We start from the raw sequence: 15,492 nt of genomic DNA, 5'->3' as shown, positions 1-15,492 counted from the left end.
AAGATATAGATTTTATCTCAGTCCTTGGTGTAGTGAAATAGTGATGCATTATTCGTATATATTTTGTGAAGTTATTAATATAAGATCCGTGAAAAGGAAAAATGGAGAGTTAAAGTTGCAGTTGAACTGCTCAACAAGTCCATCACACACTGACAAAAACTGTGTCATGCTTCCAATTTCCAAGAGCTGATTTTGAATAAAATAGTTTTGTCGTGTGTATATATAGTTTGAAATGTTCAATAAAATTTATATTTTTTTCAACAAAAAATAGGGAATTCATAAAATATTATACACTTCATATATATGGATGATAAACCCCATACTTAGGGTTTATCTTGTATTGATTTTAGGGGATTTTACCACCTTTTACCCACATTTATTCAATAAAATAGCATGGTTTCATGATTGTCTCCCAATTTATGCTTATGTGTGAAAACATGCTTTCTAGGTCCTTAATTGTTGATTTTAATTCACCTTTAATTCCACTAGTTGCCTTGATTTGTTTTTTAAGTGATTTCAGGTTGAAAAGGCTAGGAATGGATCAAGGGAGTGAAGAGGAAAGCATGCAAAGTAGAGAAATCATGAAAAGCCAAAGATTTGGAAAATGCCCATGGACGCGCGCGCGCACTATGCACCTATGCGTGGATTGCAGAAAGCTCCATGGACGCGTACGCGCGCTGTACGCATATGCGCCGAAGGCTGCACGTGATTTTTAAAGAAGAACTCGTGCCTGGCAGAAGCTCTCACTTCTCTCTGGGATTAGGATTAGGATTAGGTTTAGTTCTTAGATCTAGGGTTTAATTCATGCTTTCTTCTACTTTTGTTTCTCAATCCTTGTTGTAACATTCATCATTCTTCTATTCTTTGTTGTAATTTCCTTTATGTTGTTCCTATACTTTGTTATAGATCTACTCTCGTTCCTTCTACTCTCCTTCAATTCAATTAGAGGTAATTCATAATAATTGTATTTCTTTTGATTGTTGTTGTTAATTCCTTGCAATAATTGTTGTTAGATTTCATTCTTGTTGTCAATTTACTATGCTTTTCTTTTGTGCCTTCCAAGTGTTTGATGAAATGCTTGGTTGGATTTTAGTATAGATTTTGTTCCTCTTGGCCTAGGTAGAGTAATTAGTGACTCTTGAATTATCTAATTCCTTTGTTGCTTGACAATTAGAAGTTGCTAATTGATTTGGATACCACTAAAGCTAGTCTTTCCCTTGGGAGTTGGCTAGGACTTGTGGAATCAAGTTGATTCATCCACTTAACTTTCCTCCATGGTTAGAGGTTAACTAAGTGGTAGTAATGGACAATTCTCATCACAATTGAGGAGGATAATAAGGATAGGACTTCCAATTCTCATAACCTTGCCAAGAGCTTTCATAGTTGTTAGTTTATTTTTATTGCATTTTACATTTCTTGTCTCCTATCTCAAAAACCCCAAATATACCTCATAACCAATAACAAGACACTTTATCATAATTCCTAGGGAGAACGACCCGAGGTTCAACACTTTGATTTATAAATTTAGGGGTTTATTTTAGTGACAAACAAATTTTTGTATGAAAGGATTATTGTTGGTTTAGAAACTATACTTGCAACAATATTTCATTTGTAAAATTCTAAATCGTCAAAAATCCAATAATCAAAATGGCGCCGTTGCCGGGGATTTGCAATGGTGTTATGTTATTGGTTATTGTATATATATGGATAATGTGAATAGGTTTATCTTTTGCTTGTTTACTAGTTTTTGTTAGTTTTATTTTGCTTTTCCACTATGAATTCTCACTTTGGCTATGAGTTTGGTTCTCACCATTTTGTAGGAAATGTGGACTTTAATGACAACATGTGCCAAGGATGGAACACTCCAACATGGGAGGATCCTCAAGGAATTGATCACCCCTATTGGCAACAACCTCTGGATACTTATAGGTATAACTCACATCCTAGTGCATGTCAATTCAATGGCTATGGTGACTCTTTTTGTGACAATCAATTACCACCATCATATGCCTATGACTCTTATCCTCAACATGAACCTCAACCATACTCACAAGCATTCTCATACCAAGCATCTTCTTGTAACCCATACCCATCATATGACCAATCACCCATACCATATTCTCATAACCATTATGAGCAAGAACCTCTAGAACCACCACAACCTTATCAAGATTACAACCATGAACCACCTCAATACTCACCATCTCCACACCTTTATCAAGAGGAACCACCTTCCTACTATGAATCCTCTCTCCAAAATAATGAACCCTTTTATCCACCCCAAGCCCCAATAGATGATTCTCTCACCTTGCTACTTCAAGGACAAACGGATATGCAAAGGAACACCCTAGAGTTTGTGACTAACTTGACCAAGGTAGTGCATACTTTAGCCTACCAATGCTTGAACACTCAAGGTGCTTCTGTAGCCACATGTAAAGAATCTGTTGAAGATCATAGCATGAAAGAGAGATTGGAAACTCCAGTGGGAAATGAGGGTTATTATTTTGTACTGGAGCAACTAGAGGAAGCCATGATTGTTGAAGAAAAGGAAAAAGTGGTTGAAGATTTAGGAGATGTTGAAAGTCCATGGGAATGTAGCATCATGGAGCACTCTTCTAAGAAGCTTGATATTGATGTTGAGGAGCATGCGCAACCTCCAAGGCATGTCATCGTTGGAGACTTGAGAGAGGTTTATCAGGAGATAGATTCAATCATGGATGAATTTCTATCTACAATTGAATCCTTTTCCATTGGACATGAAGTTGAAATTATAGAAGAATGTGCACAACCTCCCATACCCATGGTGAGAAATGAAGAAGAGAGTGAATTGGAAGAGAACTACTAAGAGGAAAAGGTTGAAATGGTGTATATCAAAATTGAAAAATATGAAAAGGTTGATCAAGAGATGGATTCATTCATCAATGAATTCCTATCCAAAATTAAATCACCTCCCATTGGGCAAGATGAAGTTCTTGAAGACAACTCCAAGCCAAGTGATAAAAGGGAAAAGGTTGAAATTGAAGAAGCTTGCGAATAAGTAGAGATAGTCAAGGAAGAGCACAAGGGAGTGGAGCTTGCAAGATCATTGGGACCACCCCTTCCTAAGTCACCATCCTACAAAATATTCAAGTGGGTAAAATTGTTATCCCTAAGCTTTACTTTCTTACTTGAATAGGGTTTGATTGAAAATGATGGTCAACTTAGATCTCTTTGTGGAGTTAAAAGTAGAAGAAAGTTGTGTAGTGGTTGGAAACACCACTCTAAGTTCATGATGGTTGCATGCTCAAAGTTGTATAGTAACGATTGATGGAGAACCAAATTGCATGGGTCTAGGAAGTTATTTGGAAGCTTCTTTGAGAATTCTAAGGTCATGCCACCCGGATGGAATAATGATGACCAATTTAAGGACGGGTATCAAAACAAAGTGTGGGATCCCGGATCGCACAAGGAAATTCAAATTTGGGAAATCATGGTTTGTGAAGAACTCCATCAAAGCTTGAAGATATTAAAATTGAAGAATGGAGCTTATTGGAGATTCAAGCATTGGTGGATGTTTGATAGAAGAGAATTTGTCTTGTCGGTATAGAATTTCTCAAAATTAATTCTCATTGCAAGTATAGTTCTACACCAACAAACAATCCTCCCAATCAAAAATTTGAGTTGTCACAAATAACAAACCCCAAATAAGAATTAACCAAAGTATTTGAACTCCGGGTCGTCTCACAAGGAATTGCAATGAAATGAATGATTATTGGCTATGGAGGAACAAAGGGGTTTGATTTTTATATTGTTGCAAGAAATTAAATGACAAGAAAATAAAATAACAAGAACTAATAAAATAAGGGAAAATACTCTTGGCTAGACATAGGTAATTGAGATTACCATCCTTGTCTACAAACTAAATATTGACAATTATGAGAGGCCAACCTATTAAGTCTACCTCCAAAAGCTTTAAGTACGTAATATCTACTCCTAAGCTTGAGGTATGTCAAATAGGCTTGATCACATCAACCCATAACTTCCAACCTATCTACTAATTAGATTAGTAGTAGGTTAGTGTCAATGAGTATCAAATTGATCACCAAAGGTTCTCAAATCATCAATTCAATGAGACCCAATGACTCAAGGTCACTCAATTCCCTTAGCCTAGGCCAAGAGCAAAGAAAGCTACTCAAAAACTAGTGAAAGTATTTTAACAAACACCTAGAGTGCAAGAAAAGTAAATATCACAAAATGATAGAATTAGTGAAACCCATGACTACCACAAGCAAGAAATCACTAATAACAACTAAGATAAACATATAAGAGCTTGGAAACATAAAATTGCATTAAAGAAAATTAAGTTCCAACAATGTTCATAAACATAAAAGGGAGCAAAATAAGAAATTAACAAGAGAAACTAAGAAGATTAAGACAATAGAACACTAAAATATAAAGAGAATTGAAATCAAAGCAAGAATTGAAAGTGAAATTTGAGAGTGATTAACCTATCTCTACCCTAATTTCAATCCTAAATCTAGAGAGATGAGAGAGCCTCTCTCTCTAGAATTCTATCCTAAAACATGATGACAACTAAACTATGACTACTTGGTTCATTCCCCCCTCAATCCTTCGGTTCAATAGCATCAGAAATGGGTTGGATTGGGCCCAAAATGAGCTTCAAAATCGACGGCCACGATTTCACTTTAGTGAACCACGTGCTCCATCGGTGTGCACGCGTACATGGCACGTGCGCACCTTTATACGTCAGGAAAATATGACAAGTTTTATATCATTTCGAAGCCCCGGATGTTAGCTTTCCAACACAACTAGAACCACCTCATTTGGACCTCTATAGCTCAAGTTATGGTTGATTGAGTGCGAAGAGGTCAGGCTTGACAACTTTACGGTTCCTTCATTTCTTCATGAGTTCTCCCACTTTGTATGCTTTTCTCCTCACTTCTTCCATCCAATACTTGCCTTATGGACCTGAAATCACTCAAAAAAACATATCAAGGCATCGAATAGAATTAAAGTGAATTCAAATCACCAATTTTAGGCCCTAAAAAGCATGTTTTCACATTTAAGCACAAATCAAGGGAGAATTGCAAAACCATGCTATTTCATTGAATAAATGTGGGAAAAGTTGATAAAATCCCCCAAATTAAGCACAAAATCGGGGTTTATCAAATCTCCCCACACTTAAACCAAGCATGTCCTCATGCTAAGAATAAAGAAGGACAAGAAAAGGGGTATGAACATTTATTCAATGTAAAAAAACTATATGCACCTATCTATATGAATACAACTAAATGCAAAATGCTTCTACCTACTTGGTTAAAAGTAAATCAATCTCCAAGAACATATATAAGCAAGTAGGGCTAAGGTCATATGATGACTCACAAATTCTACCAATTCAAATATTGAAATGAAGTTCAAATAGACTTGCAAGAAGAAAGCTCATGAAAGCCGGGAACAAGAAATTGAGCATCGAACCCTCATCAGAAGTGTATCCGCTCTACTCGCTCAAGTGTATAGGGTCGATTCACTCAATTCTCTTCTACTCATGCTTTCTATGATTTGTTTTTCATCTAACAATCAACAAGTATTCAATGCATGCATACATTCATCATGAGGACTTGTTCATAGGTTGTAACGGGGCTAGGGTAAAGGTAGGGATGCAATTGGTCAAGTGAGCTTGAAATTTGACACTACAAGAAAAAAGTCCTATCGGCACCCTTTTTTCTTGCCACGCTTTTAAAGCATGCCGAAAAGTGGTCTATGGGCACGCTTTTGTGAGGGTGGCCACTAATTTGTGATTTGGCCACGCTTTTTTTTACCACTTTTGAAAAGCGTGGAGATAGAGGGAAATCGGCACGCTTTTACGAGGGTGCCCACTTACTTGAAATTTGGCCACGCTTTTTTACTGTAACGCTTGAAAAGCGTGGCGATAGAGGGAAATCGACACGCTTTTACGAGGGTGCCACTGATTAAAAATTTGGCCACCCTTTTTTTTGTCACGCTTAAAAAGCGTGCCCATGGAGAGAAACCGGCACGATTGAAAAACGTGGCTAGTTTGTATTTCAATGATCACCTTTTTAAAGCGTGCCCATATTCTATTTATTTTGGCACCCCACAAAAAAATGTACCGATAGAGTTCCCTCCCCCCAAATTTAGTTTCTCACCCAATTTTTTTCCACACTTAACTTTTTTTTCTTAGTTTTCAATTTTATCCCTCAAACAACATCACACTAATTTTAACTGATTAAAAGTGACCAGGCACAAAAAAAAACCCTAAACGTGACCCGCGCCGTCTTCATTCTCAAACAACATCTCCATTAACGAAACAACATCATCCTCATCTTCATCGTTCGTCGCCTTCATCGCACCCATGACCGTTCATCGCCTTCATCGCCTTCATCCTCATCTCTCTAAGCCAATGACCTTCGCACCCATGCCTTTCCTCTAACCCTCGCACCCGACCCTCTCTCTGTCGAACCCTTTCTCAACCCTCGTTCATCTTCATCGCACCCAGCCATCATCTGTGTAAGCCAATGACCGTCGCACCCATGCCGTTCGTCTAACCCACGCACCCGACCCTCTCTCTGTAGAACCCTATTGCTGTTTCTCAACCCTCGCCCATCAACACAACCCTCGTTGGCCCTCCTACTCCCTCAGCGCAGCGGTCTCTCTCTCGCAGACCCTCATAAACACTGGTAAGTCTTTCTTCCCTCTGATTCTCTATTTCTCTGTTCCTCTATTTTGGACCGCTAAGACTTGCATGTAGTTTAATCACAAAAAGTAGCAAATTGAGTACTAAAACAGACTACTTAACATTTTATTATTTTAGTGAGTATGGTTTTTTACTTTTTAGCACACTTCAGAGTAGTGCTGCTTTGTCACCTCAGTAGATTTGAATGATTATATTTTATAGCCCACACTTGTTCAACCTGGTGCCATCATGTCATTATGGGCTTTCCCAAATGAAGTCTCCAATGCTGACATGGCACCAAGATGAGGGATTTAATGGTTTAGGGATCTTGGTTCTTGATGCTTATTATGAATAGGAATGTGGTGTTTGGATGTGATTTTTTTTGTGCCATATAATCACTTTTTGGGCTGAAATTTTCAGAAGTGAAAACAAGGTTACCCTGTCCCTAACAATGCAAAGTATCAGCTGAACTGTTATCAGTGTTCTTGTTCTGAATCATAAGAATTGCAGCTTAGAAGCTGAAAACATATGTCTATTGTATTGCTGTCAATTTTATGTGTGAGTAAAACATATGTAGTTTTGTTGATGTTTATGCTTCTCCAAATTTGCAGATGGATGATCCTGTCCACATTGAGAGGTTCAATCATGACTGCTCCAGGGAGCTTCAAGTGGCATCTGCTGAGCGGCACAAGATATGCTCTCAGAATTTTGACTTTTTCCTTGTGCTTGATTTAGAGGGTAGGGTTGAGATTCTTGAGTTTTCGGTTCTAATGATTAGTGCTAAAACAATGCAAGTTGAAGACATTTTCCACAGGTTTTGATCTGCCACTTTATAGTTATTCATTGAACAAAAATAGTACGTGCTTGAGCTTTCAATCCTCATGGGTAACAACTGGTTTGTGCATCGTGCAACATATTTGAGTTTAGTATACTTTGACCTCTTAATTATTATATTCTGAATTTAAAAATTAAACTGTTACTATGTGTATATGAGGATTAACATTTTCAAGATTTGTTCTGTTTATAATTTTACTTTTCCAATGTTCACTTAATAGGTTTGTGAGGCCCACAGAAATGAGTAAACAAAGAATAAATGAATACATTGAAGGGAAATATGGAATTTTTAGGGTTGACAGGTATGCAGTTTATTTTCTGCCTGCCATCTCTTTTGTTGTTCAATTGTTCATGCTTGTCATCTGTGTAAAAGTCTTCTTAGTTTTTCTCATTTTCGTTTCTCCTATAAAATGAGGTTTAAGAAGCAGGTAGAACAACTCTTCATGCAGTGCTACTGCTTTCATACTATCATCTGTACATTATGGTTTCTTGTAAACATTTTAGGAGAGTAGTTTTTGCTATGATTTGATATTTGATTGACAGTGGATTAGATTCGTGAAATATGATCGACTGATTTTAATTTCAGGATGACTGGTTGCAAAAAGTCATATCCTTAGAGTGCTTACCTAAGGATTAACTCTGTTGCTACTGCCCACATTGTGTGCCACACTAATACCTTTTTAATTTTTTCTAGGGTATGGCATGACACAGCGGTACCCTTCAAGGAAGTTATTCAATAATTTGAAGCTTGGCTGATGCAACGTCAATTATGGAAAGGTGGGAGCCTTGTTGGTGCAGCATTTGTAACTTGGTAATACTCAGTTCCAAAGTTCACCTCTTCCACTTTTACATTTTCTCGTTTGTAGTGTCATTTCTTCATATTAGTTTAATGTGTTTCTATTACTGCATCTCGAATTTAGCAGTATATGTGTGTAGTATATGGTGGTTTCAGATTTAAACCCTTCATTTATAAGGAGAGACTGAGCTTGGAATTATTTCCTATCTTACATATCTTGAATAATTTGATTGGTTTTTGCATGGAATCCTTTTGCTTTTGCAGTGGAAATTGGGATTTGAAGACAAAGGTACCTCAGCAGTGTCAGGTGTCAAAACTAAAGCTTCCACCATATTTTATGGAGTGGATTAATCTAAAAGATGTATATCTCAACTTTTATAAAAGAAGGGTAAGTTCTTTTAATGTAAAAAGCTGAGGGTATAATTCTATGATATCAAATACTGTTTGCTTTTCCCATGATGATCCATAAAATCTTGGGTACATGAATTGTCTAGCAGAGTGACAACTTGATTTAATACCATTATACCAATATAAGGTTGCATTATCATGTAGAATTTTGATTTAATCCTAAACCAATACACTAACCATTTCATAACCTATGTCTGTTTTAGAAAATTTAACATATTTCTCGAGATACATTATAAAACTGGAAAGAGAGTGTGACATAACTCATTGATTTTTGCAGGTTAGTTATTTAGTTAGTTATGCCAGCTCATTTAGTTAGAATGATAGCTAAATTAGTTAGTCTTCCAGTAGCTTCCAGTAGAGTGTAGCTTGTGTAAATAGTAGCAACGTAACTAATTCGCAGTAGATGAGTTCATTCTCCCAATTTACATCAGCTTCATTCTTCTTTTCTTCCCTTTTTCTCCTCTCCTTCATCAAATTCTATGTTTCCCTTCACTCAATTTCTCATCCTTCTCTCAAGAGCTCACACCATAGAGATTGATGAGAGCTCCATCTTCTTAGGATGCAGTTTCCAGAGTTTATTGGCTTGGTTTTGTCTTAATCTTAGTGGTAAGGGTAGATCAAAGATCGGAGCATGAAAAATGTACGACAAACAAGACAAAAAATATAAATACTATATAAAATTCATAAGCTTGAGCTTTTAGCAAGTTTCTTCCATTGACTGACTGACAGCATAAAATTGATTAAATTTCAGACTGCTGCAGTTTTGCTTTTTGATTTGTTCTGCATAATATTAATATTTTGGGTGGCTGAAACTTCTTAATCTGTTCTTTTTAGATTCATATTTATTTCTACCATATCTTTCAAATTATTGTTCTGTGTGTCCATAGCTAGCACTTTTTTTTTCCTCTTCTATATTCCCCCTGCTTATCATCATCTCTCCTGTTTTTTGGTATATGGTTTCCATTTGTCTTTGATGCATGTTATTGCCTATTTAGGAATATTCCTTGAGGAATGGACTCTCTTTGTCGAAATTCAATTTTTGTTTCGAAAGCACAAGACAGACAATGGACGCCATTGATTCAGTGTTCGAACCTCCCAGAGGGTTCTCCAAGGACAGCGTAAGGCTCATCAAGCGTTGCCATAAACCCGATGGCAAAGGTACCTTTTTTTTATTAATTTAATTATGATTATTTTGAGTTGAATCACGATGCTGTGAATCTAAATTTTTCCTTTTCGTTTGTAGAATATTACAAGGTTGCTATTAGTACTGCAATTGGAATTACGGTTATGGGATTCATTGGCTTCTTCGTCAAGCTCATCTTCATTCCCATTAACAACATCATCGTCGGATCTGGTTAGGTATATGATTTCTAATTATTTATTTTTCAAAAATTTGTGAAATTTTTAAAAATTGTTGTGTTTATAGCTTAGCTTGATGTGTTGTTTGAGTGTGGTGCAGCAATTTGCTATGAAACTATGAATAAGGAGTTTAAAAGGGGGAAATTGTAATGTTGTTTTATTGTATTCAGAATGTGGTTGGTTTTGTGCTTTCTTACTGTTACTTGAGATTAGGGTTTGAAATTATGAAAATTTACTTTAGATGAAGTTCTTTCATACAGTTACTGTTCTGTGCATAGTTCATTATTGAGAGGGTGTGGTAGATTTACAAATCAATTTTCTTCTTTCTAGATATTAGAGAGGGAGCAATGTCTTTTGATTATACCAGTGAACTTTATTGAAACTTGTATGTTCTTCACTTTTTTGTGTTGTTTTTGCTTATGTTGAAATTAATAGAATAGGTCTATAATTAATACATATTTGCAGGATGATGAGAGCCACAATCACAGAGTGTTTTAAAGCAAATGGTAGCAGGAGTTCTTCCTCCCACATCAACTTTTTATTAATCATAGTTCTGCTGTATATCACTTTTTGTTTTTCCATCCTTCATATCTTTGGGAACATTACAGTTTTAATTTAAATTATTATTATAGCATGTAAATAATTAATGTAAATAAATAAAAAATTATTTCTTATGCCTTCTAATTTTCTGTTTTTAATTATGATAGAACTGTAATTTTTTAATTATTATTATGCATTCTAATTTTTTCTTTTTTTTTTTAATTTGACAAAGGAATAGGCCACGCTTTGAAAAGCGTGGCTGTATGTGCTCTATCGGCACGCTTTCAAAGCGTAGCCAAAACCAACTTTCTTGGCACCCCTCAAAAGTGTGGCGATATGTGAACTTTTCGGTACGCTTTAAAAGCGTACCGATAGATTAACACCTATGGCCACGCTTTTAAGCGTGGCAAGATTTGAAAGCATGGCCAAAAAGAAAGCGTCCCGATAGATCTACAAAAGCGTGGCAATAGAGCAACCGGCACGCTGGCAGATGTGACCCTTTCAAAAGCGTACCGATAGCTCAAAAAGCGTGGCGAAAAGCTATTGGCACGCTTTTAAAGCGTGGCAAAAAGCTTATTTTCTTATAGTGTGAATCTTTGATTAACCTAAGCTCTCACCTAACACATATAACAACCTATACAATTCTAATACACAACCTAGCTACTCATGATTCCTACTTTTTCACATACTCATGCATTCTCTGTAATTCATATTCCATATGCATTGATTTTTATTGAACTTTACTTTGGGGCATTTTTGTCCTCTTTTTATTTCTTTTTCTCTTTTTTTTTCTTTTTTTCTTCTATATATATATATTTTTTTCTTTTATATATATATATATATATGTTCTTTTTCTTTTTCTTTATCATTTTTTTTTCTAAAGTATGTACAAACATATCAATCCATATGATTTTATATATGGTGCATGAATATGTACCCAATTCCCAAAAATCTTTAACAAAAATACAAAAATACACTTTTCTCTCAACCAATGTCCCAAGTCTCCCATATCCAAACGATACACACCCTCACTAGCCTAAGCTAATCAAAGATCCAAATCAAGGAGATTTATTGTTTTTTCACGTAGGGGTAGTGATGTGCTAACATTAAGAACAAAAGCGATTAAATAGGCTCAAAATTGGCTAAAAATGGTTGATGAAAGGTAGGCTATTTGGGTAAGTAAGCTAAATGAAATGATAGCCTCAATCATATAAATGCATGTATACATGGAATGATGGACATATAGAATCAAACAAATTAAAGATTACAATCATAGAAAAAGAACAATGCACACAAGAATGGAAAATAAGTGGTTAATAGATGTAACCACACAATTTGGCTCAAAACTCACATGCTTGTGTTCTTAGCTCAAAAACCATGTTCCAAAATACATTCTTCAAACAAGTTTGTCACAAATTTTTTTTTTCAAATTGGTAGGGTGCCCTAAAAATAATTTTTCTTGGAAAAGAAATCATCACCCTAACCAAGTAGTCCTAACATAAAAAGGAAGTGGTAAAAATATGTACAAATTCTAACTAACATGCAACCTATCATGCAATACAACAACTAACTAACAAAGACAAAAATTAAAAAAATTGGTGTTGAAAAAGAAAATTGTTACCCATGGAGATCGGTCGGACGACCTCCCCACACTTAGAAATTTGCACCGTCCTCGGTGCATACAAAGAAGAACAAGGTGGATTGATTGCTACAATTGATGAGTGATAAACCCCGCTTTTAGGGTTTATCATGCATAGATTTAAGGGGCTTTGTCAATAATCTTCTACACTTATTCATATAAAATTGCATGATTTTGTGTTCCTTTCCCCATTTTGCCTCATAGATGAAAATATGCTTCCTTTGCATCAAAATTGATACATTGTAATCCTCCTCTATTACCATTCGATGCCTTGATCTGTTTGTTAAGTGATTTCAGAAGTTACAGGGCAAAAATGGCTAATAGGACTAAAGGAAGCATGCATAAATGGAAGGAGCATGGAATAAATTAAAGATTTGAAGTTTGCACATGCACGCGCATGCACACCGTGCGCGTACGCGTGGATGCGTACACCCAGAGCCAGCGCAGTGGAGCTGAGCGAGGAGCCGACGCGCTTATATGGCTGGACCATATCTCCTATGACGCTCGCGCGCACCGTATACGTGGATGCGTACACCCGGAGCCAGCATAGTGGAGCCGAGCAAGGAGTCGGCGTGCTTATATGGCTAGACCATATCTCCTATGACGCTCTCGCGCACCATACGCCTGCGCACAGATCGCAAAAAGACACCAGGGACGCGTACGCGTGCCGTGCGCTTACGCGTCGATGGACGCATGTGATTTTTTAATCAAAATACGTGACCAACGATTTCAAGGAGTCCCAGGCCCTGTTTTGGAGCAGAATTTTGGAGGAAAAAGCTTAAGAAGACCAAGGATTAGGAGTGTTAGGATAATTAGTCATAATTCTAGATATTTTTAGAGAGTTAGATACATTTTGTTTTTAGAGAGAGAAACTCCAACTTCTCTCTAGGTTCTCACTTCCATCATTGCAAGTTTCCTTTGAATTCTTAGTGAGATCTATTGCTAATTGACTTTTTGTTTTGATACAAGCGTAGATCTACTCTTCTCCTACTCTTAATTGATGTTCTTTTGATTCAATCTCTTAGATCTAGATTTGTTTGATTTTGTTACTTTGGATTTGGATTAATGAATTGTGTCATTTCATTCAATTGCTCTATTGTTGATGATTGTTTGGATTAGATAGTTTTAATTCAGTTTCCTTTTCTCAATTACATCATGTCTTCTATAATTGTCTACCAATTGTTTGTGAAAATGACAACCCTAGCTATGGAGTAGACTTTCCTTACTTGGCTTAGGGGTTGAGTTATTGGAGGCACTTAAATAGTGGATATCAATTGTAGATTATGAATTGAGAATTGCTAATTTACTTGGAGTGCACTAAAGCTAGACTTCTCTAGGGTGAGACTAGGACTTGTGACTCAAGTTAGTTACTCTCACTTGACTTTCCTCCGTTGTTAAGGGGGTTAACTAAGTGAAACAATAATCAACTCTTATTTTAATTGAAGGAAACTATAATGATGGAGGAAACTATAATTTACTTGGAGTGCACTAAAGCTAGACTTCTCTAGGGTGAGACTAGGACTTGTGACTCAAGTTAGTTATTCTCACTTGACTTTCCTCCGTTGTTAAGGGGGTTAACTAAGTGAAACAATAATCAACTCTTATTTTAATTGAAGGAAACTATAATGATGGAACTTCCAATGCTTACCCTTAGCCAAGGCCTTTATCTCAATTAATTGTCGTTTGCTTGTGTTAGCTTGAATTCTTGCATTAACTCTCAAAACCGTAAAAGCTTTCCTAATCAATGATGTGCATTCTAAGGCAATTCCTAGGGAGAATGACCCGGGATCAACACTCTCGGTCATAGATATTAGAATTGTTTGATGCGATATTTGCGTGTTGGTTAGACTATACTCACGATTGAATTCATTACTAATTTCTAACTGGCATAAGAATATTTAGTTCATCAAATGGTGCCATTGCCGGGGAGTTGCTTATGTGTGCCATTCTATTGGTTAGTGTGAATATGTTGATATGTGAATATTTTCAATTCTCTCTTAATTGATTATTTGTTTGATTGTTACATAGGATTAGATTTTGCTTAGATACTAATTGATGTCATGAGCTTCTTATCTCCTTCATTGTATGACGCGTTCACTACCAAATTCGAGCTTAGCACCATTTGATTCAGAAATTGAAAGAACTTTGCTTCATATTAGGCAAGCTCGGAGGCGGTTAGCCTTTGAAGAAGGTGAAAAGATTTTTACCAATTCACCAACCATATCATCGTCATCCAACGAAGGCACTAATTATTCTTCCATTGATACTACTAATAGTTCTTCTTTTAATTTAGGTTCTGACAACATGGCCGCTCCAAGGAGAGTTACTCTCAAGGAAGCAGGTGCACCGGATTTTGTTCTCCAACCTCTACATGTGCTTCATCCCAACTTGAATGCAAACTTTGAACTCAAGACCGCTCTCATCAATCTCTTACCAAAGTTCCATGGACTTCCCGCACAAGATCCAATTAGACACCTCAAGGACTTTCATGGTGTATGCTCGACTACTAGGCGGGAAGGATCCGATGAAGTGGCTATATAGTTGTTTGCCTTCCCTTTCTCTCTTGAGGGAAGAGCCAAGGAGTGGTTCTATACTTTACCTAGTGATGTTGTGTCCGATTGGGACTTGCTTAGAAGAGAATTCCTTGATAAATTCATGCCCGTGGAAATGGCAGACAAGCTAAGGAAGGAGATCTCATGTATTGTGCAAGGCGAGATGGAAACTTTATATGAATATTGGGAGCGATTTCGAAAACTCCTTGATTCATGTCCTAACCACATAATTGACACTCAAGTCTTGCTTAGCTATGTATGCCAAGGCATGAGGGAGCAAGATAAGAATTTGTTGGATGCTTCAAGCAACGGTTCTTTGTCAAAGTATAGGATGGCGGAGGAGGCATGACAACTCATTACCGACTTGGCCGAGTCCACTCAACATGCTAGACGGAGAGTTAATCGCCCAAGGGCCATGAATGAAGTTTCTTCTAGTGGTGAGACCGCTACCCTTACTAAGACCTTGTGTGAGATGACAAGCCTTCTAAAGCAATTTCAAGTGAATCAACAACAACCTCCACCTCAACAACATTCACCTTCCCCTCAAAACCAACAATGTCAACAATTGGTCCCCCAAAAAGTGTGTGGCATTTGCTTATGCTACTCCCACTACACGGATGAATATCCAAGTCTCCAAGAAGATAACACTCTAGCGGCTACCCACAACTTTTAT

At 36.8% G+C, this 15,492-nt stretch overlaps 1 protein-coding gene and 1 pseudogene across 1 annotated transcript; both read left to right on the top strand.

The window, feature by feature from the left end:
• The first annotated feature begins 6,533 nt into the window (after positions 1-6,533).
• On the top strand, positions 6,534-9,549 carry LOC107611162 (putative exonuclease domain-containing protein At3g15140; annotated as a pseudogene).
• A 244-nt stretch (positions 9,550-9,793) lies between these two features.
• On the top strand, positions 9,794-10,088 carry LOC148548494 (protein transport protein Sec61 subunit gamma-like). The gene is made up of 2 exons (XM_088497374.1): positions 9,794-9,887; positions 9,973-10,088. Exons 1-2 carry the CDS (start codon positions 9,794-9,796, stop codon positions 10,086-10,088), a joined length of 210 nt encoding a protein of 69 aa, XP_088353500.1.
• The last annotated feature ends 5,404 nt before the right edge of the window (positions 10,089-15,492 follow it).

This window comes from Arachis ipaensis, chromosome B8 (genome assembly GCF_059453495.1).
Source record: "Arachis ipaensis isolate K30076 ecotype BB chromosome B8, ASM5945349v1, whole genome shotgun sequence".
Lineage (NCBI taxonomy): Eukaryota > Viridiplantae > Streptophyta > Magnoliopsida > Fabales > Fabaceae > Arachis > Arachis ipaensis.
The sequence above is the reverse complement of the archived record's forward strand: the minus strand, read 5'-3'. Positions and strand labels throughout refer to the sequence as shown.

Excerpts from the sequence above, each read along its gene's own strand:
- LOC148548494 (XM_088497374.1), top strand. The coding sequence starts at position 9,794 with ATGGACGCCATTGATTCAGTGTTCGAACCTCCCAGAGGGTTCTCCAAG. Across the intron at positions 9,888-9,972 it reads CCATAAACCCGATGGCAAAG|AATATTACAAGGTTGCTATT; the intron begins GTACCTTTTTTT and ends TTTCGTTTGTAG.